The sequence below is a fragment of the Cyanistes caeruleus genome, chromosome 16, assembly GCF_971803275.1.
Source record: "Cyanistes caeruleus chromosome 16, bCyaCae1.hap1.1, whole genome shotgun sequence".
Taxonomy (NCBI): domain Eukaryota; kingdom Metazoa; phylum Chordata; class Aves; order Passeriformes; family Paridae; genus Cyanistes; species Cyanistes caeruleus.
The window spans coordinates 16,422,307-16,448,377 of NC_141716.1; the positions used below are offsets into that span (position 1 = coordinate 16,422,307).

A 26,071-nucleotide genomic window follows, 5' to 3' on the forward strand; every position below is an offset into this window, starting at 1 on the left:
TTTTTTTTTTAAACATTGCCATTCAAAGCTCACTCTGAAAAATATTCAAAGCAGAAGTACAGTCTTTCTGGGGGCTGAGAAAAGTTGATTAGCTTTCTTACATAGATCCCTGTCTTTCATGTAAAGGAAGTTCTGGCACATGAAGCCAATCAGAGAAATCTGAAATGCAGTTTATTTTCTCCTGTCTCTGAACCCAAAGAAGAAAAAACAATCATTCAGGTTCCATTTTTGATCCAGACTACTACTATCCTCCATAAAAGACCACAAACTTCATGCTGTCTTCTGTCAGTCAGTAGCAGAAAGACTGGAAGATACCTACAGCAGTGCTATTTCAGACTGATAGGAAAATCTGTTCTTTTCCAAGTTAATAAATAAAAGGCAAGCCCCTTTCTCCCAGAAATTTCTAAAAACAGCAATATCCTTCAATTTAAAAGCAGTTTTTACCCATGAACCCTAAAAAAAAAAAAAAAGTAATGAGGAGTCATGTAGCCCACAAAAATTAAAGGCATATGAATTTATGGGTATTTCTTCATTCAAACCCAAAAGCTGGCAGGTGTTCTAGCCAATAAACTCCAACAGAAGACAACCTGAAAAGAGGCAAAAGCAAAATCAAATGTTCATCAGCAAAGGACCTCAGTATAGTGAGACCGAGTATGTAAATGTGAATTTCTCAGGGACACCAAAACCACTGAGGACCAGTAAGGACTACAATGCAACTACTGCTATGCAAGGTCTGTGGTGGGAAAGGCAGAAGGAAACACAGTATAACCCTGAAGGGGTTGATTATGAAAATAAAACATGACAGCTTGGCCAAAATAAATGGTGGGTGAAAATCACCCCTCTGGGACATGGGATAGGATGGGATAGATCCCACAGGAACAAGAAACATCCCTGAGATGTGTAAGTCATTGCACAGGGCCCTGATAAAATCTCAGAGTAACAACAAAGCTGTGGTCTCCCAAATGTATTAGGCTGGAAGAGTTGCCAGGGAGGACTGGAAGGTGCCTCAGGAACCAGAACACCTAATTTGTACAGTGAGTCGGGGAAAGGAGTGGCTTGTTTACCCCAAAAAATGTCATCATTGCATAATTCCAGCAGGGCACACAAAAAGTGCCTAAACCAGCATCTGTTTGCAGGAACAAAGATGAATCATCCCTGAGTTGGCTCAGTCTTAAACAGAATGTTTTATGAAAGTTCTGTGATGCAACATCCCCAGGTTGAGTTCACCACCCTGAGTGTGGGTGCCTCATGTAGGCAGTGTGATCAAGGGAGTGCAGATCTCCCAGCAGCAGCAGCAGCTGCTCTCAATTGTGTGTTTGGTTCCATTAGAGCTGCTTCTTTTTTTCAAGGCAACAAAACCTGGAGGCTTTAGGGCAGGCGGTGTGAAGGTCCCCCCGAGAGCTGCATTTGCTGCTCCCGCTGTGGACCAACACCCACTCCACTGTCACACTGCTGGTGGCAGCAGATCCCCAAACTTCAGCTCCTCAAACTGCTCCGAGGCCCTAGCAATCAGCCCTGTGTGCATGTTCCTACCAAATCACTTGCAGAGCCAAGGAATTTCAGGAAGAAAGGATGGCCAGTAAGTGCCCCAATACTGCAAATACTACCATCAGTTTGGGTAAACATCAGAAAACAGAAAATCAGGTTTATGCCTCTGGAAAAAAACAAAACAAAACAACTAATTGCTGCACTAACCAAACAAAGCAGAGTTTTCTCAGAGGTTTCTGGTTTGTGTCCTTTCAGCTCCTTGCTGGAACTCTCCATTCAGCTCAGTATAGGTCTCTGACAGCCCCAAGATCTCTCCTCTATTATGCTGTCACCCCTCTCTGCCCCTTCACTGCTGCTGGGGAAGCAGCTGGATGTGCCAGCTGACTTGGAGAAGCACAGCCACACTGCCAGATGCCAAACTACTGCCTATGCTAAACCCACCCCAGCCTGGGTCTCCTGAAACTTCCCTTGATTTTCATAAAGCCTGTAGGAACCCCAAGGGTTTTAAAGGTCTTCTCCTCTGTCTCATTTGGCTTCAGAAGCTCCTGGAAGACAAAAGGCAGCACCACAGTGTTTGTGTGTTTACTGCAACTCCTTAATGGCAGATCTAACGCCCCAAATCAGTGGCCATCAGAGAGCAACTGATAGTCAACCCTCTGCCTGATGTATTTGATGCTCTGAGAGGGATGAATATGTCAATTAGTTTAGGAATTTCTCTCCATTGTTAGCCCTGAAGTCTCCTCCTGGAGAAATGCTGGAGCAAATTCATGCTCCAGAAAGAATTGCTGCATTTCTCATGAATTATTTGGCCTTTCTTCTTAGCTGGCTTTGCACACCAATTAAACACAGAACGTGGCATGATTCCACATCTGATTTCTGCAGCCCTTGGAGATTATCTGAATCTTCCCAGGGCTGGATCAGACAGTGCTGGGCAGGACATGGCACAGCTCAGACTGGCAAAATCAGCATCCTGGAGCAGTGCAGCTTTAACCACTAGTTAAGGCACACTACTGTGTGCTAGTCACTCAGCAAAGCAGCAGTCACAGGAAGGCTGTCAAGTACTTTGGATCAGAACTATCATTTGGAGAGAAGCAGCACACAAAAAAGAGCATTTCTGATCAGAAAACTCAAGAGACTGTTGTGAACAGCTGCAATGAAGATTCAGCATTTCCAGCTCCCTATTTACAGATGCATGCACAAATAAACTAACTTGAATGAATTCACCCTGATTTATCAGAGGATGTGCCAGGTGTTGGAGTCTGGGATACAGTGTGTGCCCTTGCTTCTGATACTTAGTTCAAGATCCAGAAAAACACTGAATTTCATATAACAGGAAATTCATGACCATGTTTTCATGGTGATACATGAAAATAACTGTTAAAGTTAGATACAAAAAGCTAAAAGGGTGTGTAGATTAGAAAGTTTTCTTAAATCACTGAGTGAAAAAGTTAGTTTAGAGAACAGGAGACAAGATGGAGGATTTAGGGTGTTGTCTCTTGTCCTTCTTTCTTCTTCATGTTTTTCTCCTAGAGGTTTTTGGGTAATAGTAAGTGATTGGATAGAAAACGCCACAGTGTAGCACATAGGTGAAGGGTCATTGGGTCATTATGAAAAATAATACACGTGTCTGTCCTGGGGTGACTTTATGATACTGGTATCCCCAATCGTCTGGTTTATGTTATATATTAAGTTCTGCACCTTTAAGACTGGCTTTGAGAGCAAGAGAGGGGGAAGAAGAAGCGCACAGTGTGTTAAGGAAAAACATCACTCCCACACATCCCGCTCCGGGACTGTGGTGTCTGCAGCACGGACAGACAGCGGGACAGAGCTTCTCTCTGGCTTTTAGTTAGTTTTAGCTAGCTGAGGCAGAGGAGTTCCCTGGACCTTTGTTTTTTTTCAATTTTCTTGGATCTGTGCAAGCCTGCTCTGGACTGAACACCCAGCCAAACCCCGGGAGCTCACGCCTGTGGCCCAGCGGGGCCTGGGCCTCGGCACTTTTCCAGCGCTGGAGGGACTGATAAGAACCTGAGTGAGCCGAGCTGCACCACATGAAAAGGATTTTTCTTCCTAGACTTACCATCCCATCGAACAGCAAGAGGTTTTATTATTTAATATTACTCAATTTCTGTTAAATAAACACCTTTTTCCACTTCTCTCCACGGAATTTTTTTTTTTCCTTTTCCCGGACCAGTTGGTGGGGAGGGGCATTTCCCTGTGGAGATCCCCATTTGGAGTTTTCCTTCCTGATTTGCCCTAAACTAGGACAGTGTCTATTATTAATTGGGTGAAAATAGGTATAATGATAAAAGAACTGTGTAGTTCGAGGCCCATTTTGTACATCAGACACGAAGTACGCCACAAAGCCTTGTTTGTACCATCAGAAGAAAGAAATGTACCAGATTACAAAGATATAATAACCTTGTGCAGTTAGTTTAGAGAGACCTGCCAAGTTTTGTGATGACCTTCTAATAAACATGAGAAACAAGATTCTAACGAACTCAAGAGTTTTCTTCAAAACTAGAGAACTGATATAAGCAAGACTCCCAATCAGGGAAGATCCAAAAAGAATTCAGTCCAAAGGAGGCTGAGAAAACCAGAAAGAGAAAAAAAAAATACAGAAGAAATGCAACAGAATCAGAGAAACAGAAAAAGAATTTTTTAGAAAAAAGTTACACCGGGCTCAGTCAGTCCTGAGGCCATCAAGACCCAGAGCCAGCCAGAGCCACACTCACAGAACAGCTTTACCAGCACAACCCCTGGGTGTGCCAGAGAGCCTGAGAGCAGAGGAGCTGCCACATGACAGCTGAGCACTGAAAATCTCCTTACGGCCTCAGGACCAGGTCTGTTGTCCCATGGCAGTGGATGAGACCACACCTGAGCTGCAAAGGCAGCAGCTGAGCCCCACTGAGGGAGCGAGCACAGTAGGAAACAGTCTGGGGACCTTCTGAAGGTGGTTTTGTAGCATGAAGAGATTCATGTTCCAAGCAGCCATGGTCCAGAAAGTTTATGTGACTGACCACCAAACCCCACCAGTCTCTCCAGTCCTGGGACAGTACATGCTGGGTCACCTGGGCCTTTAGGGACCACATCCCAAAGAATTCAGCCTTTCTCCATTTCTGCAGGTGGGTGTAACTCTGCTCTACAGCTCTGAGGCTGCTTAAATCCAGAGTAGATGTTGACTTGGACATTATCCAGCTCTTTTCAATGGCAGCCTGAGTACACTCAGCAAATCCTAGTTTTAATTACATGAAAAATTGCTGTCTTCACATACCACATGAAATGTGTTTTCACTATTACTCAGTTTTTTAGGGGATTATGTCTTCCTTCTACTTGTCTCCATTCAGATGAAATGTTATAAAGGCTATTTTTGTATGAGATTGTGTGAACAGGCTCTGCACATACCTAGGGATGGGGATGGAGGAACAGTTGCTGCAGGAAAGTCCATGCTGGGAAGGTAGATGAGTTAAAGTTTCCCCAGAACTCCTAAACCCTGGAGATGTTGAAACCACACAGGCTGAGACCCTGAGTCTCATGGGAGTCTGTGAAATACCTGAAAAATAAAGAACTCTCTGAGGGGATCTCCAAACACTTCAGAAGCCACCGACGCTCCTCGTTCGCGCTGGGCCCGACCCGTCAGGCCTCGCCCCGCCTGAGCAGAGCCAAAATCCAGAGGCACCCTGGATCCACAGCGGGACGGACGGCCCGCGGGGAGCGCGATGCCCCTCGAGGACAGACCCGTCCCTGTCCTCCGACTGAGGAGGAGCTATCCCGTGTGGCCGTCCTGGGCAACGGCGACCCGAACGGGACAGCTCGATGGATGGGAGCGGGACGCTCCGGGCGCGCTCCTGCTAACTTTACCCCCCCGCGGCCGCCGTAGTTTCGAGTTGTGCCGGGCGAGGCGACGCGACGGCCGCTGGGATATGTAGTCTGCCTGGGCGGGCCGGTTCATTGGTGGCGCGTTGCCCGGCGCCGCCCGGGAACTACAGCCGGCGGAAGCGGCGGAGCGCGCGCCGGGATGGCGGCCCCCTTGGTGCTGGTGGTGTTGGCGGCCGTGACGGTGCGCGCCGCGCTGTACCGCTCCAGCCTTGCCGCCTTCATCGCCGAGCGGGTAGAAGTGGCGTCCCCGCTAAACGCCTGGAAGCGAGGTGAGGCCTGGCGAGCCCGGGCCGGGTGCCGCTGGCCGGGCCGAGCCCCGCGGGGGCGGCGCGGAGGAGCCAGGGCGGCGGGACCCCCCGAGCCGGGCGGACAGGCCCTGACCCCGGCCGGGCACCGGGCTGGAAGTGGCCCCGGGGGTGGGGTGGGGCACGGCCCGGCCGGGCCGTGCTCGCCTGGGCCCGAACCAGAGCTGCACGAAAGGGCCCTGGGCGGCTGTGGCCGGGAGGAGCCCGTGGGAGCCGGAGCTCAGCGGCTCCGGGGGGCGGGAGAGCCGCGGGGCTGGAGGAGGAGGACAAGGAGCCAGAACGGTTCACAGCTGGCCGGAGACACCGGGGATGTCACACGTGTACACAAACGGGAGCCTGACCTGCCCAGCACAGCGTGCGGCTCCATCGGCCGAGCCCGTTCCGCTGTCCCTGCACTGGCACCGTGTCGTGCTGAGAATGCCACTGCCCCCTGCTCACTTGCCTTGCTCAGCTGATGTCCCGACACGTTACCAGCGATGCACATTCTCTTCTAAAAGCTGAGTGAGATACAGGGTAATTGGGGCTTTTAATTGACGTTCAAATGTGTATCATCTGAGTCTGTTAGGAACCTTAATTTATTTTAATGATGTCCTTTTGGTATCCAGTTATTATGCAGGTAAAAATATTTGCAGTTTTGGGGTGGAAAAGAGTGGCCAGAAGTAATAAAGGTCAAAAATACAAGTGTATTTGATGACCTGAAGCCTCTGCTTCACAGTATGTAGCACTTTATGCTTCCTGTGCTATTGACTCTTTCTAAATATTACCTTAAAGCATCAAGGTAGGTGTCTAGATAGTAAAGGGGAAAAGTGGGATCATCTTGAAAAGTTTGGGTTGTCACCATAGAGGAAGTTAGTGGCACCCAGAATCTATTTCTCTAGCATGTCACTGAACTGAGCACCTCTTGTGTTTTCCTGCAGTGTCCTGCCTGTTTCCCTCTGAGCAAATGGGCCCATTTCCTTCCACTGCATACTGCTCAGTACCAGGGTGCACCCTGGTACTTAATTCAGCACCTCTGTGCTCAGGAGGGTGGAGATTCTATGGAAAAGCACACACATGCATTGCAGGGCAAGCTGTAACTCCATGAGCACAAAGGAGCTGAATTAAGGCTGTGAAATGTCAGGAAGTTTCAACAATAGATAGCTTTGCCTGGCAGTATGTTCATTTCTGTTCTTCCCTTGTAATTTTGGATGTTTGAGGCCTCTCTGCAGGCAAAACAATTTGAAACAATTTGAAATCTATATTATGTTGTGGTTGTTCTCTTGGAATTGAGTATTTCTGTAGTGTAGATGCCATATACATAGAGTTAAATGCAAAAGGTTTTATCTAGAACATTTTTGGCTGAAACAAATCAATAGGTGGTGAGTGCCCATGCAGGAACATGCATGGTAGAGCTGGGGGTGAATCTGTTCTGGCTGGCTATCGGCTCTGGGAGGTTTGGTGTCACCCATTCTGTGTGAGATTCTTAGAGTGTCAGTATTTTAAAAACTTCAGTTTTACCATCTCTCACTTCCCACATTACAGGGTTCTAATCCAGGTGTTTTGTCTGTTTCAGTGGTCGAAGGATTAGCTCTGCTGGATTTAGGGGTCTCGCCATACTCTGGAGCTATTTTTCATGAGGTTGGTTTACATGCTTGGTTTTAAATGTGATATTCCACTGACAGAGATCTTAGTTTGGCTGCTGGGGGCCTGTTTCATCCCAAAGTCTGCAGAGTACCTGAAGTTGTCTGGTTTGTCTGAGCAGTGGTTATGCAGTGACCAGCATGAGGAAATCCAGGTAATCCAGTGAATTCCCTGTGCAGGGGCAGGCAGTGTCATATTTGTTACTGCATAAAGAAACTCTGAGACAGGGGAACTCTGTGATACAGAGTCAAATACTCTGTTCACATCCAGTTGTTTCTGTCAACACAAGCTGGAGCAGGGATGGTGTCACTGTGAGTCTGATAGGATTTACTGGGTATCAGCACCTGGAGTCTCTGCATTTGCACAAATTCCAATACTAGCACAAGTAGGCAGTTTATTTATTCCTCATCTTGAAAACACCTCCTTCCTACAAAGGCACTTAAGCACCTGTGGGGCTTTGTGCCCTTGAATGGCCTTACTGATATGAAGGTACACTCAAGCATAGTGTCGCCTGGGGTGAAGCAGGCACTTGGTATCCTCTGCAAAGTGGATTATTTTCAATAAATTCTACTTCCTTAGACAGAATTTCTTTCAGACTGTGAAATAATTCCCCATACTTATTTAGGCAATCACATTTTTTTTAAGTTTTTAAAAAGAAATTTATTTTCTCACAGTGAAGACTGAATTTGCAGCATGTAAATATTGTCCTTCCAGAATAAGCTTTTGTGTGATGGGAATAATTCAGAAACATGCTTTTGCTCTTATCTTAGAATGGTAAAACTCTAGGAGTAAGAGGATGATAGGATTGTAATAATCCTACTGCTTTATGTTTTTAACATGCTTTCTTTTTTTATTTTAAAAGACACATCTAAACAGAAGGGGAACCAGCTATGTAGGAAGTCTTTCAAACAAACCTACAGACAACCTGAAAAATAGATTTTCTAGGAAAAATATTACTTTCTAAAGCTGGTCTTTGTATGCTTTCTATTGTAAGTCTACCACTATTGTAATAGAATTGAAAATCTGGAGTAGAATACAATTTTCAGAGTTGATAGTGTCTTTTATAAAGTGCATTGAGGACTTTGCAAGGTAAAAGACCAGTGAGTATACTCTGAAATACCAGAATTGGAGAATAGGCCAAAGAAAATTACCTTTGGCAGTGTCTTGTAGAACTGCTTAACTCTTGCAGTTTGTCTCATCAAGTCACCAGTATTTCCTCTGGGTAGTATTTGATATGGATTTCCCTTTTGCTCTCTTTCAGACCCCACTGATAATCTATCTCTTTCACTTCCTGATTGAATATGCTGAACTGGTGTTCATGGTAAGTGCTTATGGAAAGCTTCTCCTGAAAGGTCCCATTCAGGGAAATGCTGAGTATGACTTTCTTTTCAGTCCTTCAGCCTCCCTGGAGCTCAGATTCCTGCTGAACTCACTTTTAACCAGAAAGGCAGCTTTGCCTGTACAAACCCACATTCAGGTTTTTTCCTTCTTGTACATACATATTCCTTCTTTTTTGTGAGTTCTTGCTTATATAAGTATCCCCACACAGGCATAGGAATTCTTATTTCAAATTTCAAACGTTATCTCTTATAGGTAACAAAATACGTTGTCCTTCCAGCCTAGTGCCTACACTGCTGTTTCTCACCATTCCCTACACTGCTGTTTGTCTGCCAAACCCCAGACCTGCAAGGAGCACAGATGGGTTCATCCCCCAGATATCTCTTGTAAATTGTTCTCCAAGTTCTGCACAGTTTAGGACAGAAGTCCTGTTGCTGGCTGCACATAGCACCCAGTGGAGCCTCTGTGCCCAGGTCCCTGCCAGGCAGGGCTTGTGCAGAACCAGCAGCTGTTTGCCCTGCACTGCTGCAGGGCAGTCTGGGGCAGCTCAGGGCACTGTCATGCTGCTCTGGTGGCCAGGTGGCTTTAACCAAGATGGGCACTGTCCCAGTGTTGCTGTGCTCTCCCTACATCAGTGATTCTCTTTATTACCCTCATGTGCTGCTCTCCACAAACAATTTCTTTCCTCTTAATTCCCCATTCTCTTGTTTTGTGAATATACATTTTCTGATGATACTGCTCATGCCTTCAAGGTGAAGTGATGGTGTGTGAGAGCACTGTACAAATCAGCCTTTCAGGATTTTTAAAGTTTGTGTTTTGTTCCCTTGAGCTAAGTCACAAATGTTAAATGCTCGGTCAGCATTTAACAGAGCTCCTGTTAAATGCTGATCAATATATTTTTCTCCATTTCTTTATTTTTCTCACAATCAGTCTGTCCTTTGCTTTCTTAGATAACTGATGTGCTAACTGCTGTTGCCCTTTACTTGGCAATCCAAGACTTCAACAAAGTTGTGGTAAGCTGACTTCCCAGTGTTGCTGGTCCTCTTCTCCCAGCAAATATAATTATCTTGGGACAAAGAAAAGATGTGCCAGAGGATGTGGTGTCAAGTCCTTGTTTCAGTAAATCTGGTCATATTATAATGACAAACAGGATTGAATGTAGTAGATAACTGAGGCATTTAAATTTTGTTGTGCACACTGTCTGTAGCTACACACTGAGTGGTGATCACAGCAGTGTAGAGTTTTCTACAGCCTGGGTGTTACACCTTGGAGTGGGTTTCTTTGCACACAGCATGAGGTAATACACAGACTAGAAATGTGAAAGGGAAGGAGTGAAACCTTCCAGCAGTTCTGAGGTGATGTAGATCCTTCTTGTGAGTATGGGGAAAGTCTGACAACAAATACTACTTGTTCCCTTCAAATTACAAGGATGTGTATTTGGAGGTGAGTGATTCCTCCCAGCTCTCAAAGAACATTTTGTTAAGCAGTGCTTTGCAGTTCCAGAGGGGTGGGGATTAGGTATCAACCTCAGCAGGGAGACTACATTTTCTGCAGCATCTCTGCGGTCTCCCACTCAGCTATGTGCTTCTTCCTTGTCCTCTGATTTTGAGGTTAAGGAAATAACCCAGGATAGAACTGCAGGCATGTAAGAATTCCACAACTTTGGTTGTTGAGAATTTACTGCTAGCATCTCTGTCCTTTTGTCTCACCATAACATAATTCAGTCAGTTCATATTTCAGATTTCTCTTTTGTCTCTATAGAGAGCCTCTAAAACAAAAGAGATTAAAGAGATACTTGTCTTAGAAGTATCCATCATTAAAACAACAAACACTGCATACATATGGGGTTTGGGGTTTCAGGGCCTTGTGTGTTGAACACTGAATTTATAAAGTTAGCTTTTCATTAGAGATCTGGAGAGGTGTTAGGAAGATTGAGTATTGGACTCTAGTGTGGTGAATTCACTGGTGGCTGTGTCAAGACATGGACGCAAGTAATTAAGGAAGTTTAAACAAATAAAAATTATCTGCTTCCTCCTGACTCTCACTTCAGTTGTTAAGTATTTGGGAAACAATTGGGTTTTTTTCATTCTCTACAACTCCTCAAATAACATAAGTTTTAGCTCACACCAGGAACTTGAATATGCTCCACAGTAATAGAAACCCCAGGTAACTGGCTGAGTAATATGAAATAGAATTACACAAGTAGTACAGAATAATGACTTTCCTCTTCTGACAGTCTTTGATTATCCCCTCTTGTTCAGTTCAAAAAGCAAAAGCTCCTAATAGAACTGGATAAATATGCACCAGATGTGGCTGAACTCATCCAGACACCCATGGAGATGCACTACATCCCCCTCAAGGTAGCACTATTGTAAGTATTGCTCCTGTAGACTGCAGTGGGCTGCTTTGGTTCCTCAGCTCCCTTTGGGGTTTTTTTGTCTCATTTGTGCCTTCAAAAACTGTTGAAAGTTGAGTTTCTTTCCTGCAAAAATTCTGAATTTCCTATTGGCCCTGAATACTCAGTTGGAAAGTGAAAAGCAGATGCATGTGCTTGTTGCCAGCATGTAAATTCACTCAGGCCCTTTGAGATGGGCTCAGCAGCATAAGGTCATTATCTGGGCAGCAAGAATGTTTTGTCAACACAGATCACATTCCCATTTATTTTGCCTGTATGATAATGTTATCAGAATTGATCCTATGCCTTCCAAATGGTGTCTTTTCAGAAAAGTTAGGAGAATTTTACAGCAGCTGGACAAAATATCTGAATGTTTGCTGAATATTACAACTTGAATATCCCAAATTGCTTATAACAGTTAAAAGATATTTACATGTTGTCATTTTATTGATTTCATGTCTCGGTCTTCTTCTGTATACGAAACACATTTTTTTTCATTTCAGAAGGCTGCAACTAAACTAACATACAAACAAGGTGCCTACTGTTACAGATTTTTTTTTAATTGCTATTTGGACACAAAGAAATTATCCAAATTGTTCTGTATCAGAGAGTTCTCCATTAGATAAATTGCCATTTTTTTCTTATTTTCAGTTTTTCAAGTGGCACATTCCCCATGACCAGAAGTGGGTAAATTGCAGACTGTTTTGCACATTGCCACAGCAAAGTTTGCATTATACTTGACCTGCTGTAGGCTGCCTTCTTGAAACACTGGAAAGACAGACTGGGACTCAGAAACGTTGGAAAATATAAGGAGAGTATTACAAAATCATCAGCCCTGTCTACTGACACTGATGAGCAATTTAGTTATTGGCAAGGCTGATTAGTACATGATCATACCTATTGTATTGGCAGTCCTCCAAACCTTTTTCTTTGCTCTGAACCTATAAAAGAGACTGTTGTAATTCTTATTTCCAAAAGGAGCTGGTGTCCTTGCAAACTGAAGTGTGGCTGAACTCTGGAACATAAAGTCATTAAGAGTTTTTCTCTAATTCCAATTAAAATGTGCCAGTCTTGCATATCTGGCTGGGTTTGTGCTCAAATCGTGCCATGGTGAGCATAAAGGCTTGCTCTGCCACAGCAGGAGACTGGTTGGGTTGTGGGAAAATCTGTTTGTCTCAGATTTGTTTCCATCATGTTTTCTTCTTATTCTTCTTCAGAAGTAGTAGGTGTGAGTAACAGAAAAAGTTTCCTTTGGACCCAGTAATCCTAGATGTGACTGAAAAAATGTACAATGCTTCTGCAAAGCAAGGAACATTTTTGGTAGTCATTTTCTAGGCCAGAACTTGCATTTTGGACATCTTGCCAATGTCTCACCTCTGTAGTGGGCTCCCTGTGGCCCCTGTGTCCAAGACTGCAATCCAGAGGTCTGGTTTTGGTTCAGATTGAGGAACCTGTTCAGCTGAATAAATTTGCTGATTATAGGATCCCATCAAATGTAAATAAACAAAAAGAAAAGACAAAGTGCATATTTTTTTTTCTTTGAACATGTCTTTAATTAGGTGCTCCTTTGAATGTAACCTGAACTTTGCTCTTTTTCAGCTACCTGTTAAACCCCTACACTGTGATGTCTTGTGTGGCAAAGTCCACCTGCACCATCAACAACTCTGTCATTGCATTCTTCATTTTAGCTACAATAAAAGGTAACACAGAGAAAAAAGAATTCTTTATGACTTTTTAGAAATATTAGAAATGTAGCAAAAAATAAATCACGGGGCAACTTTACAGATATGATTGCTACAAATATCTCAGTGAAAAATGGTACTAACAGGACTGGAACAAGGTCCAAGTTCTGCATGAATTTGTGAGATCAAGAGACTTCATAGTCAGGTGAAAACTGTTTTTCACCTCAGTGTACCTGAGGGTTTACTCTAAAAACTGAGTCCTTTGCCTGGTTGGCTTCAAATAGTTTTCTGTTCAGGAAGAAACATGTTTGTGCATTGCAAAACATAAGAGCTCTGTTGCTTTTCTTTTGTATGTGAATATGCACTTAAGTGTAATACACAATTTATTTTTAAAGTTTATCATTGAACTTCTATTAAAAAGCAAGCATTTGCCTACAGCTATTATTTGGCTTTCACTCACAGTTGTAAACATGGTTTGAAATTAATTAATTGAGCTTTGGGGAAACAGAAGCAGTAACCAAAGACCCAAACCAGTGGAGTAGATTATGTCAGAATCATTGTTTCATTCATTTTGTGCATAATGACAGCTTTCTGTTTCTTCTGTGACTCCACAGTGCTAAAATCTTCTAGCCTTTATGATTTTTAATAGTCACCAGAGTTTTAAGGAGCTCTTTGCTGGATCAGAGGAAGGGTCAGTCTGCTCTTTTGTCTCCAGCAGGGCCCAGATCCTGGCACTGCAAAAAAAAAATCTGATATAGTTTTTATCAGTGTTTCCAAAATAAAGTTTTCCTATAATTATTTGTTAATTGAGTCAGGAGGTGTTTTAATTTAAAAGTATTTGCAGTAGCAAACAAATGGGATCTAATTAATTAACATGATTTTGAACTGTTTAGTTACCATGATTTTGAACTGTTCACTGATACCCTGAGACCAAAATTTGGTTATAGATGGAAATGTAGTGGCTGTCTTGTGGTTTGTCCCTGACTGGGAGTGTGGCAGTCTGGGTTTAAGAAGAGGGCAAAGAAGGTACCAGGTTATGACTGTGATTTCTGTGAGTCACTTCTTTAGATCTGTGCAGAACTGAACACTGGATAAAATACAGGATAGGGAGGTTTCTGTCAGGAGAGTGTATTGGAGGGAGAAGAGGCTCATCACCAGGTAGCCCTGTATTTTCCCTTTCAAAGGAGGAAGCAGAGAGGAGCTCTCTGGGTGTTGGCTGTCAGCAGGATGACAGCTGGTTCAATGCACTGAGTCAGGGCTCTTGCTGTCTGAAATCTATTTTTACAGGGGACTTCCATCAAGTCTGTAGCTATAACCAAGCTACTGCACTGGGTGCTTGTATTTCTGTCGTTCAACCTGAGATGTTTTGGACATTATTTTCATTATTGGTAGCTGAGTAATGTGAGTGCACAATACTGCGATAACCTCATATAAAGCTACCCCAATAAAAACGTTCATATTTATAAGATCATTTGGAAAAGCTGTGCCAGTTTTTTCTGTGCCTCAGTTTTGGTATCAGTAAAGTGGAGCTAATGCTTCAGCTGCAGACTTTGCTTGCACACAGCTTTGCTGAGGCTGCAGCACGTTCTGGTGATGAGCTTACCCAGCAAGCCCAGCATGGCAGTTCTTACATACCGATATAACTTAAGGGAATGCATTCCCATGCATTAACAGCAGCCACTACGGGCTTTATATAGAGTCAATTATATGAATCTCTTTCTGTGTTTGAATGACAGGAGATATAAACCAGTCAGTGTTTGTTTCTTATGGAATAATTCATTTTCCATTCAAAATATCATTAACAAGAGGGACACCCTGCAGGATACATTCTGCTAAAAACTCCTTTATGTGGTGTCCTGGTATTTCTGAATCCCCTGCAGAGGGTTATGAGTTTCCTCCCATTTGGACTTCCTGTTTATATGGTTTTTTATACTAAAAGTTCCTTATAATATTTTATTTTTTTTATTTTGCAGGCAGTGCCTTCCTCAGTGCTGTGTTTCTGGCCTTAGCAACATACCAGTCACTCTACCCTCTCACACTCTTTGCTCCAGCACTGCTTTACCTTCTACAGGTAGGTGATTTCTAACTCTTGGTACCTGTTCTTGTAGCTGTGCAGGGACAGTCTTGGGGAGGGGAGTCAGACAAGTGCAGAGTTTCAGGAAAAGTGACTCTTCTCAAGCCATGACAGGTTTGAACCCTGAATGGGAATGCCTGTGTTTGGAAAGAAGGGAGCAGAAGTTCCTGCAGAACTGGGTGGTGTTTAGTTTGCCCAAAATAAGTGCAGTTCTTTGTGTTGTGTGAGCAGCAATGAGGGGCTCAGAGCCAGAGGAGTTCAGAAATGCTGATTTGGGGTTTAATGGCAGAAGGCATGTTCTGGAAAGTGGCTGGTTGTCCTTTAACCCTCTCTATTAACAAGACCCTGAATCCCACCAGGGTTGCCCTTGCTAATTTTATCCTGCTATGGCAGCAAAGTGAGGCTGTGATGCCAGCAGAGGCTCAGCTCACTTCACTACCACTTTGTGATAATGTTTAATATTTGAAATTACTATAATTCTAAAATGCTGCTGTGCATTTCACCAGTCTTTTTTTTGTTGCTTCTGATGGTGTTTTTATAGCTTATCTTTACTTGACTAGCATGTTCTCAAATCTCTGAGCTTCCAGACAGAATGAGAGTCAGTTCTAATTAATTTTCTTTCTCTGACTATCTGACATGTATGTCTCTTACTTTTTTTCAGAAATTTTATTATTATTAGTCTTTGCAAGAGAACAACTGCAGAGTCAGTGTTGCTTTTTCAGTTTGATGATTTTTAGGAGAATTTATATCTTCAATATTTTAGTCTCGTTTGTTCTCTTTTAGCTTTGGTCAAAGTAAATTGGGAGTGAAGTGCAAGCACTGTACTTGGAATTCACAAACAATAAGTGCTTTGATATGTGATTGGCTAATTTGCAACTTTTAAGGGCAGTCATGCCAGTGTGAGCCCTTTTATCTAAATTTGTGAATGAACTTTCCTGTATTCTTTGTACAGAATTAAATCACTTTTCTCCTGTTCTTTTCAATCTGTCCTACCAAAATTTTTGGTAATGTTGCTTACATTGTCCCAGCAAGTTAAATTAAACCCACTCCAACTGAGAAAACCCAGTGAGCTTTACACAGAGCCCACAGCAGTTAGGGCAGGTTCTCTGCACATCTCCTGCCACTGGAAACCCCAGGGCCAAATGGAAAAGCCACATCACTGACCTGGAGCTGCAGAGTGCTGAGCAATTGCCAAAGTGTTGGCCTCTGTATATATTTGTGTATATTTGTACACAGGCAGTCTGGGGACCTGATGGAGTGAAATATCCCTGTCATGACATGTTGACTTCTGACAAGGACATGTGGCAATGACAGGACTTTGTCTGAGGAAGCCAGCTTTCAGAGAGGCTCCTTTGTGCTGAAGAACACATTTTTCCTGATTTCAGCAGAGCAGGAGTGCCAGGCCATGTGGGGGTACCACACAGTGGGGGTACCACACAATGGGGGTTCTGGATGCAGTGGGGTCATGAAGGAGAAGGCAGGCACCAGTGCAGTATTGCAAACATCTGAGGTACCAGTGCAGCTGTGAGCAGGGCTGTGTAAATCTTACACCTGTGTGTATGCTCACAGGGGGGATTCACTGCAAGCAGAAATGACCAGCTTTGCAACTGTATTTTCAAACACAGCTCTGGGAATACATGCAATGTGTGGGACTTAATTTGCCACAGTGAAGAACAAGAAGCAGATTGTACTTGAAAGCTGCTCCTTCAAGTGCCATAGTGCAATGCTTTCTTTCATAAATTTAAAATGATGTTCTGAGCACTCATGCTTTCTTGTGGCTCTCCACCTGATGAGGTGCTTCTGTTTCTCTTTCAGCGTCAGTTCATACCTATCAAACTGAAAAGCAAGAGTTTCTGGCTCTACACCATGCAGTATGCATCCCTGTACCTATGCAGCCTGGTAGTGATCATCTGCCTCTCCTTCTTCCTGCTCAACTCCTGGGATTTTATCCCATCTGTTTATGGGTTTATGTAAGTATAAGGATTCTTACTGATGGTTTTCTGTTGGGCCCCACCTTTCCCACCCAGGTAGTTTCTTGCCCATCACATACAGGTGTGTGCTTGGCCCAGGAAGTGTGGGGCCTGTGATTTACTGACAGTGCAATAAAAGAAAGAATATGTGGGGGGAAGCAGCCATTAGCCACCTCCAATTTCTGTTAAATAAATAATAGCAAAAATTAAAGGCAGGAGCCGTTTTCCACTGATTGGAAATTAATTTGGTTGTTGAGCTACCATGGCTCTGAAATATTCCTCTCTGGAGAAGTGTCTGCTTGAAATGGTTTCAGTCCTGCTGTAACATCACAAAGAATTCCTCAGCAGGGTCTCAACTTGCTCCCCACATATTCATTCATTTGGTTTCTCTTTCATGGATTTACAATTTAGGTCCTACATCCAGTAGCATACAATGATTAATTAATGCAACAGAAGCAGGGTAGTGAAGAACAATCACTAAAAAATTTACTGTGACTATCTTTTCAAATTTCAGCCTTTCTGTTCCAGACCTGACACCCAATATTGGCCTTTTCTGGTACTTCTTTGCAGAGATGTTTGAACACTTTAGTCTTTTCTTCGTATGTGTGTTTCAAATCAATGTGTTCTTCTACACCATTCCCTTGGCAATAAAGTTAAAGTAAGTATAACTGTGTTTCTCTGCTACTTTTTTTACTCTTAAGTTATCCAGTGGAAGCTTCTAAGACTGAACTTGGATGTTTTATCTACAAGCCTGAAAAAGATTTTTAACAGGGCCTGTCATCCTCATTTCCCATAGTTTCACATCTGTTCCTCTTAAATAGAGTGACTTGGTCTCTGCAGTGGAACTCTGTGTTGCAAGCATTAACAGAGGCAGCAGAAATTAACAGAGGCTGTGCAGTGCCAACATAAAGCACTGTAGTCAGAAAGCAAGAACTGGATGGAACTTCCAGCTCTTCATTGTCAGAAAAAAAGTGGAAACTTGGGGACTTCCCTGTCTCAGTCATTGACTTCTTTCTGATAAAAACACCTGGATTCTCAGTGAGCTTGTCCTTTGGCTTGCACTGGATAGATCAGGTGTACTGGAGGGATAACCATGGGCTTTGGGCTTCTCCAGATTGCAATCAGAGGGCAGGTGCTAATTGCTTCTGGTGAATAAGGCAGAGATGGGGAAGCACAGTGCAGGTGACCAATGTGCAGGTGTAAACGTGCACTGAGGGAGACCCAAAGGTGCTGGGTGAGGGCTGTGGCAGATGTGCCTCCCCTGACCCTGCTGCTCTGCAGGGCAGCTCTGTCTACCCCACCTAGCATTCAGAGCCTAGCATGGAGAGAACAGGGCTGCAGGAGCCTCTTTGATCTGTCCTGTGGCACATCTGTGCCCTTGGTGATACTTGTTTGCAATTTCCAGAGGCACTATTGCATTCTCTTAGCCTTTGTTTGTTTTCCCTTCCAGGGAACACCCTGTATTCTTCATGTTTGTCCAGCTCGCCATCATTTCTATCTTCAAGTCCTATCCCACAGTGGGAGATGTTGCACTGTACATGGCCTTCCTTCCAGTCTGGAGCCACCTTTACAGATGTAAGTTCTTTGTGCTTGATTATTATTTATCTGGAATTGAAAAGGGCCTGCCACATAATTAAATTACATGGTCATCACTAAACCAAACCAGACCAAGTTCATAGGCTCTCATGGGCTCTATGGGGTGTCTAGAAGGAGGCTGGATTTTGGAGGTTTTTTCCTCTGGTAATACAGTCCTTAACATTTCTTAAGGACTTAGGTTGAAATTGGTCAAGGAGAGAATTTTCACTTGTAGTTTATCTTCCCACTCTCTCCAACTTGTTCTGAAGTTTATCTTTTTTGTAAGAACCTTTTGCAGTACTACATCCTCCAGATGCTTCTCTCCCATTTAAGGCTATGTAATTTGAACAGTGCTCCTGCAATTGGTGAGTCCCCCAGCCTTAAAGTGCTGGATCTTGCAGTTGTGCTTGGTTTTGCATCTGCTTGTTTGCTTGGAGTTGAAAGTAACTGAATTACTTGAAGCAATTTTCCAGTCTTTCTTAAATGCTTCAAAATGACTCTCTTTAGCTCTTGAAATCACCAGAGGGCTTCCTGTGGATTCTCAGGTTCAGTCTGTAGAACCTGCTTCCATGGGGAGATTTGGAAGTGTTGTGTTTTTCCTGGCATTTCTTGCTTAAACCAACTGCTTTGACCAACCCTGCCAGGTTGTCCAGGCCTTTCACTGCAGCCTTCTCCAAGCCAGGCCAAGTGAGTTCATGGACAGCTCACCTGCCTGTTGCAGGAGACACAATCAGGAGTCAGGAGACCTGGAGACCATCTGCTCTGTAGGTGTCAGACTCAGCTAAGGCCAAAGCAGCTGTGATCAAACAGGACAGGAATCCACAGGCTGGCCCTGAGCACATCACAGCTGTAGCAGGTGATGAACTTCTGAAAGTCCTTGCTCAGTGTAGTTCAGTTCCACATTCCAAACTCCCACCCCGCAGTGTGTGAACAGACCTACTGAACAAGAAGTTTAAAGTAGGTGGGAAGAGGTTTGGATGTGACAATGCTCTCAAAACATTATCTCCCCACAAGTGCAGAGTGATGGGCATGGGCTGAGCTGCAGCCAAGCACAGCAGCACAAGTGTCAGGATGGATTTGGGCACTGCTGCCAAAGGACAGGCATAAGCACTTCACAGAAAACAAAGCCTCTCCTGGTCTGGCTGTTCCCAGCTCTTTTAGAGAAAGTTGTGCTTGGTTTTTGTCCACCTGACACATACTCAGGCAGACTGCTGGATTCTTGCACCTCTCGATGTCATGTGTCTGTCAGTGCATTTGGCCTGTACAAGTTTCTTCCTTTTATGGTGCTTTCATTTCCTTTCCACCTCCCAAGAAAGTATCTTTTCCTATAACCCACAGGTTCATTTTTTCCTTTGTCATTACCTTGATGAGGCAAGGGATTAAAGTGCTCTGCTCTCCAAATTAGGCTGCTGTTTACCGTAGTTTTGATACCAAAAAGCCAAAGTCATCCAAGAAATAGTGGAAGCAGGACCTCGAGGGAAAGAGCTACAAATGGGGATTTCACACTGCAACAAAGGCAGAAGTATTTATTTTGAAGGGAAATATAGTGGATTTCTTATAACCACTACCCAGGAAGTTACTAAAGCAACTTGTGGAAGGCTATTGGAGGGAAGTATGTCTTGGCAAGTGCCTCTCACCCCCTGCACACGCCCTAAACACCATTGCTGGTTGTGTGACCATAACTGCTCAGTAATACATCATTTTAACAGCTGGTTTTCTTTTACAGTCCTCCGGAACATCTTCATCCTGTCATGTGTGCTCATTTTCTGCTCCTTCCTGTTCCCTGTTCTGTGGCATCTATGGATTTATGCAGGAAGTGCCAACTCCAATTTTTATTATGCCATCACGTTGACTTTCAACATAGGGCAGGTCAGTAGAGTGAGGTGAATGAAGCTGCACTGTGGGCAGGCTGCTGGATGGGGTGGCCTGTCAGCAGCAAAGAATCCTGAGGATGGGGCTGGCTCTCTGCATCTTGTGTGGTCCTGCCTAGCAGCTTCCCAGCTCTCCTCCTGGATTCTGCTTGTTCCTCAACCCCTGGCACACTAATGGGAAAGAGTTCTTGTAGTATTTGAGCTGTGGCTTAACAATCCAGCCTGGCTGACTGCAGGTTCTGTGCTCTGTTGCTGATGGCCAAGGAAAAGCATCTCAGCGTGGCAGGACCAAGCACAAGTGAATGGAGAAGGGGAAGAGGGGAAATGGGAAAACCTCAGGGCAGTAGCAGTGGGGCCAGAAAACAGACAAATGAGATCTCTCCATGCACAAGGACATGACACCAGTTTTTGTGAGATGTGGCAGCACGCACAGGGTCCCAGTGATGCCAGGACTTACCTCCCTGCCTTTGCTGAGGCCATTCTGTATACATGACTTCCACTGGCCTTAGGGAAAGCAGAGCTTAGCACCCCTGAAAGGTGGAACACTGTACACAGGTGCTACAACCTTTTGTAAGTCCTTCCTTTTGTCTGTGCTGCTTGTCATGTACCTGAGCCCTGGGGCAGTTTGGCGTATGGGTGAGCAGAACGTTCATTTCATGTTAAAGTTGCCTTTATTTTGAATGTGCCTCAGCCATTTATGCTTGTCTGCTCCTCCTAAAGCCAGGGGAACACTTACCAGGGGCAGAAAACTACCTACTCTTACTCTTGATTAATGCGGAAAATACTCATTTGGTAAAACCAAAAGAGACTGCAAGGGTGAGAGGGAGAATAGACATTCTGTTAAGAGGAGCTGATAGAAAATTGGGGGTGGTTTATTACATGTCCTGCTATTGAATGAAAGGGGTAGTAAAACTTTATTTAGAAATAGGAGGTGTTGATATTCTAAGAGAATTTTATTTCCTACCTGAGAAAGTCATAGCAGATCCTGCAAGGTCTTGTGCTCTGTGCAAATTCAGGTAGCAAGTCTCTTGTCTGATTTCCTTGTGAGAAAGACCTAGTCCTCATTCCCACCCACCTCAGCTCTTCCTTTTCCCATTTAGATATCTGCAGAGAAGCTTAGTTAAAGGTAAAATCACCTGGACTGACAGAGCCTGTCAGCAGTTCCATGAAGCAAGTAGATCATGGCTGTTTCCCTCTCCCTAGGTCTGTTTTCTTTGACACTTTCTCCCCTGACCAGCTGCCTGCAGCTCTGTTTCTCTTTCCCCTGCTCTCCACCTGATCCTTCATCCCCTCCTGTCCTGCCCTTGAGCCTCTGCAGCAGCTGCTGTGTTTTTCTGTGCTGTATTGCACAGTAACCCAGGCAAGCTCCAGCTGTCCCTCCCTCTGTGCCCTTAGCACTGCCACGTACTTCAGGTGACATAGTGCCAAAGGGATGCTTTGAGTAGCATCTGCACACTAGGACACAAGGGTGACACTTGGGCTGGCACTGAAAAGACTTTCCAGTCCAGTTACCTGCTTCTGTTTCCACATGGAGGAGGGGAGCAGTCTCGCAGGAGGGTCACACTGCAAGGGACTAAGTGACAAATGGCACTACTGAGCCAGCAGGTCCCTGCCACAGCCCAGTCTGCCCCAGCAGTGGCAGCTTCCCAAGGTGGCAGCTTTAGGAACTCCACTGTCACCCATTCCTGTGATCTCCAGGCCTCCAGGTGTGGTGACAGTCCCACCATGTGCCTCAGTACAACCAAAGGTGTCCTGGCTTGGGGTAGAGTGGCTGGAAAGTGCCCCGTGGGAAGGGCCCTGGGGGTGCTGATCAACAGCAGCTGAACAAGAGCCAGGTGTGCCCAGTGGGCAAGAGGCCAATGACACCTGGCCTGTACCAGCTGTGCTGTGGCTGCAGGACCAGGGCAGTGACTGTGCCCCTGTGCTGGGCACTGCTGAGGCACCTCAAGGGTTGTGTCTGTTTCTGGGTGCCTCCATTCAGGAAGGACATTACAGAGCTGGAACATGTCCAGAGAAGGGAACTGAGCCCCAAGAGCAGCTGATGGAGCTGGGGTGGCTCAGCCTAGAGAAAAGGAGACTCAGTGGGGACCTTCTCACTCTGCAACTCCCTGATAGGAGAGTGCAGCTGGGGCACTCTGCTCCCAGGGAACAGGATGAGAGGAAACAGCCTCAAGCCTGTGCCAGGGGAGGTTCGGGTTGGACATTAGGAGGAATTTCTTACAGAAAACATGGTCAGGCATTGGAAGGGGCTGCCCAGGGAGGTGGTGGAGTCCCACCCCTGGAGGTGTCCAAGGAATGCCTGGATGCGGCACTCAGTGCTCTGGGCTGGGTGACATGGGGCATCAGTCAAGGGTTGGACTTGGTGATCTCAGAGGTCTTTTCCAGCTAAAATGACCCTGTGATTCTGGGACAGCACTTGGATAGAAGGAGTTCTGTGGGTGCAGCTGAGATGTCAGTGCAGCTCTGGCACAGCTGGACCTGCCATTGTCATACATTCTGGCCAGTTTATGGAGCTACTGTATGTGAGTCTCCCTTGGCTTAACATGGCAGGGGGATGGACAAGGTGTTCCCAAGGTCCAGCAGCATGTGCTGAACAGCCCAGGAGCTGCTTAACCCCCAATAGTCTGTCACCAACACGTGTCCCTCTTTATTCCTTGCTCTGAAGCCCCACTGATGTGTCTGAACATCTCACTCCACAGATCCTACTCATCTCAGATTATTTCTATGCCTTCCTCCGGCGGGAATACTACCTCACTCACGGACTCCACTTGACAAGGCAGGACGGGACAGAGGCCATGCTGGTTTTGAAATAAGGACTGAACCACCACTTCCTGGGACATGGGCCACTCTGAGGGACATGCAAAGCTTGGGGTACATGGGGTGGGTGGGGAAGGTTCCCTGAATGAGGTCTGACTTTGGGAATGGTATCTACTGAAAGAAAGGGCTGAGGTTCTGGGAATACCCCTCTGAGCTGTGGGCTCAGCACAGACTGTCAGAGCTGCAGTGCCTCCCCCCTCAGCTGTGCTTTTCACTGCGACCTCAGCCATCAGCTCTGGGCAGTCCAGCAGGAATGAGAGTGACTGAACTAAACCCAGGGCTGGAGCTCAGACCATGAAGTGTTTTCCACCACTGTTTCTTGGAGATGTTTGCTTCTCCAGGGATGTTCCCCTTCACTGCTTTGACCAGTAACGCCCCTGCTTGGCACGAGGCAGTCTCTGGTGCTCCAGCCCTGGCTGCAGATTCCATTTCATGGTGGTTCTGCTGTTGAGGGATCTGGAAGAATCCCATGTGCTCAGTCACAGTGGATGCTGCAAAAGGGTTGGGTGACCAAGGATGATGACTTCGGAGGACAGCTGGAGCTGCTGCCACATGTGGTAACCTCAGCACACAGACACAAGTAGGAACCTGAACTGGGATGGGATTGAGGGCAGGGTGGGTACCAGGTAACTGCTCTATCCCATTGGAGCAACAGCCATGCCAGGAGCTGCATAGAGGCATTGCAGGTCTCAGAAGGAGTACTACTGAGAAGATGAGCTCCCACTGTTGTGTTGCTGTTGAATGTCAAAGCCTGGCAGTGCTGGGCTCACACTGTGCTGCTGTGACCACTTGGGACAGTAGCTGGGACCAGGAGGTGTCACAATCTCCCTGTAAGGCCCCAGACCAAATCCAGGAGGAGTCTCAGCCACTGCTGTTACGGAGTTGTTCCACAGCTACTTAACACTACTGGATGTGCACTTGTCTGTGTCACCCCTGTGCTAGTCAGTGCTGGGCTCATGGCTGTGCACAGGGGCTCCCTTGAATCGGCTCCCCTCATCCCCCCTGCTCCTCTGTGTGCTCAGACCTGCTTGCCCCCCGAATGTGACACTCTGAGGTGAAGCCACCAGCCCTGCTGCCTGTGTGGTGGCACTGAGTGACAGGCACCTCCAGCGTCACTTCTGCTCCCATGGGACATCTGAGGGCTTGGGAATGTGACATGGAAACCAAACTGTACCTGGTACTGAGCAGCTAAGAGATGGATGTGCCCAGGCAGGTGTGTGAACAGATTTTTCTTTCTGGACAATTGAAACGTTTGCCTTACTGCAGTGCTGTCAGCGCTCTGGGGCTGCCGGCCTGGGGCAGGCCCCGTGGAGCCTCCGGCCGGCCAGGAACAAAATAAACTGTGCGAGTTTTGAACACCTCGTGTGCTCTGTGGGTGAGAGAGGGGTGGGAGGCACTCATGGAGAGGGTGGGAGGGGATCTGAAAGCAAACAGGGGTTTGGGAGAGGGAAACTAGTGACAAAAATGGAAAGGAAAGGGGTCTTTGGGGCAGGCTGAAACAGGGCTGGCTTTAGGGAAGGCCAGGAACGTACAGGTAACCTGGCAGTGGTGTAAGAGAAATTGAGAGGGTGATTGTGGGGGGTGTTCATTTCACAGCCCCTCTTTCCACAAAGCCAGCAATAATTAGCCATGAGGAGGGAGATGGTGATGGGAGGTGGCTGGACTGAGCTGAGAGCTGCAGACACTGTCCCTGTCCTGTGCAGCAGCTGGATTTGTCCCTGGGGTTGTGCCCACTCCCAGGGCCCTGGGCTGACTCTGTCTGCGTATCCTGAAGGAGCAAGTCCCAAATTCGGGATAAGCAGTCCTGAGGAAGGTCGTAGGGTCAGCACTGGGGCAGGGGAGCAAGGGAAGAGATGAGCAAGGCCAGGAGCATGGTGGAGGGTAGGGAAGAGGAAAGGGCAGAGGTAGGGGCAGGGAGAATGAAGGGATAAAGGGACAGGGCAGGGGCAGGCACAGGGACAAGGACAGGGACAGAATCAGGGTCAAAAGTATGGAAGGGTGGGGTCAGGAGCACTGGCAGGGGTAGGGGCAGGGACAGGGATTGCCATGTCAGGCAGCTCAGGCAGGGATTGGGAGCCCTGTCCTGGCTCCTGCCCAGAGTCCCAGAGAATTTTGGGGCTACCAGAACTGCCTGGTCCCCACCAAATGTTGCCAGTGACCAAATGCCAGGCACCAGAAACCCCCAAACTCCCACTGCTGTTAAAGACCAGTGGGCACAACAGAGGAGACACCCACCAGGGCTGCAGTGGGCCTGCTGGGGGGATAAGGAACAACCTAAAAATGCCTGCAGTGGGCCCAGGGCCTGGGCTGGGTGTCAAGGCCATGGTGCTGCCATGCAAGGCACACAGTCCTGGATTGGCATAAATGGAGCATTGCTGCACTTGGACCCACAGGCTCACAGCCAGGCTGAGTGGTTTGGGGTTGACATCAGTGAGAAGGGGCTGCACCAGGGCACTGCACCCTGGTCTGCTGGAGCTTCTGCAGAGGCACCTGAGCCAGCGATTCTCTCCCTCAGCTGCCAGTCCCAAGCTGGCTCCCCCAGAGTGAGGGTCATGTGCCACCAGAGCCTCCTATACAGGGTTTGCACTTCCAGGTTTTGGTAGTGGGGTGGCTGGAATAGTGGCTTCTGTGAGAGGCTGCCAGAAACTTCCCCTGTGTCTGGCAGAGCCAACTCCAGATGGCTCCAGGATGGACCAACTGCACAGATGGTGGTGACGCCTCAGGGATCAAGGATTTAAGTAGAAGAAAAGAGAAAAGTTACTGTGTAATTGCACTCAGAGAAGAGCAGAGTGAGAATATGTGATGAGCAGTCCTGCACACACCCAGGGCAGGGCTGGAGAAGGGGCTGCAGCAGATTCAGGAACCTGAGCTGAGATTCCCCTGGGATTGCGTGGACAAGCCCCTGCAGCCCCTGGAGGAGCTCACACAAGAGCAGGGGAAGGACTCCAACTCCTCCCCCTGAGCAAAAGCAGAAAGAGCAGGTGATGAACTGATCATAACCCCTATTCCACATTGCCTTGCACTGCTGGAGGGGAAGAGGCAGAGTTGGGAAGGAGGGAG

The 26,071-nt window shown here is 46.2% G+C and overlaps 1 protein-coding gene and 1 long non-coding RNA gene across 3 annotated transcripts; one reads left to right on the plus strand and one right to left on the minus strand.

Annotated features, from left to right (window-relative positions):
* Nucleotides 1-499: 499 nt before the first annotated feature.
* Nucleotides 500-4,980, minus strand: LOC111938350 (uncharacterized). Its single transcript, XR_002868947.2, has 2 exons — nt 4,891-4,980; nt 500-587 (listed from the first exon to the last, which is right to left on the minus strand). It is a non-coding gene; the product is annotated as an uncharacterized LOC111938350 (long non-coding RNA).
* Nucleotides 4,981-5,219: 239 nt separating this feature from the next.
* On the plus strand, nt 5,220-24,367 carry PIGU (phosphatidylinositol glycan anchor biosynthesis class U). 2 transcript variants are annotated; one of them, XR_015277161.1, is made up of 13 exons: nt 5,220-5,633; nt 7,222-7,286; nt 8,551-8,610; nt 9,578-9,640; nt 10,889-10,998; nt 12,622-12,722; nt 14,678-14,775; nt 16,594-16,748; nt 17,263-17,406; nt 18,199-18,323; nt 18,968-19,179; nt 20,050-20,192; nt 22,894-24,367. XR_015277161.1 is itself a non-coding variant. In XM_086853539.1 (12 exons), exons 1-12 carry the CDS (start codon nt 5,504-5,506, stop codon nt 23,005-23,007), a joined length of 1,308 nt encoding a protein of 435 aa, XP_086709665.1. In that variant the 5' UTR covers nt 5,286-5,503; the 3' UTR covers nt 23,008-24,367. The 2 variants fall into 2 exon arrangements, 1 of the variants encoding a protein (XP_086709665.1); XM_086853539.1 differs by lacking the exon at nt 18,968-19,179 and having other exon boundaries at nt 5,286-5,633.
* Nucleotides 24,368-26,071: the final 1,704 nt, after the last annotated feature.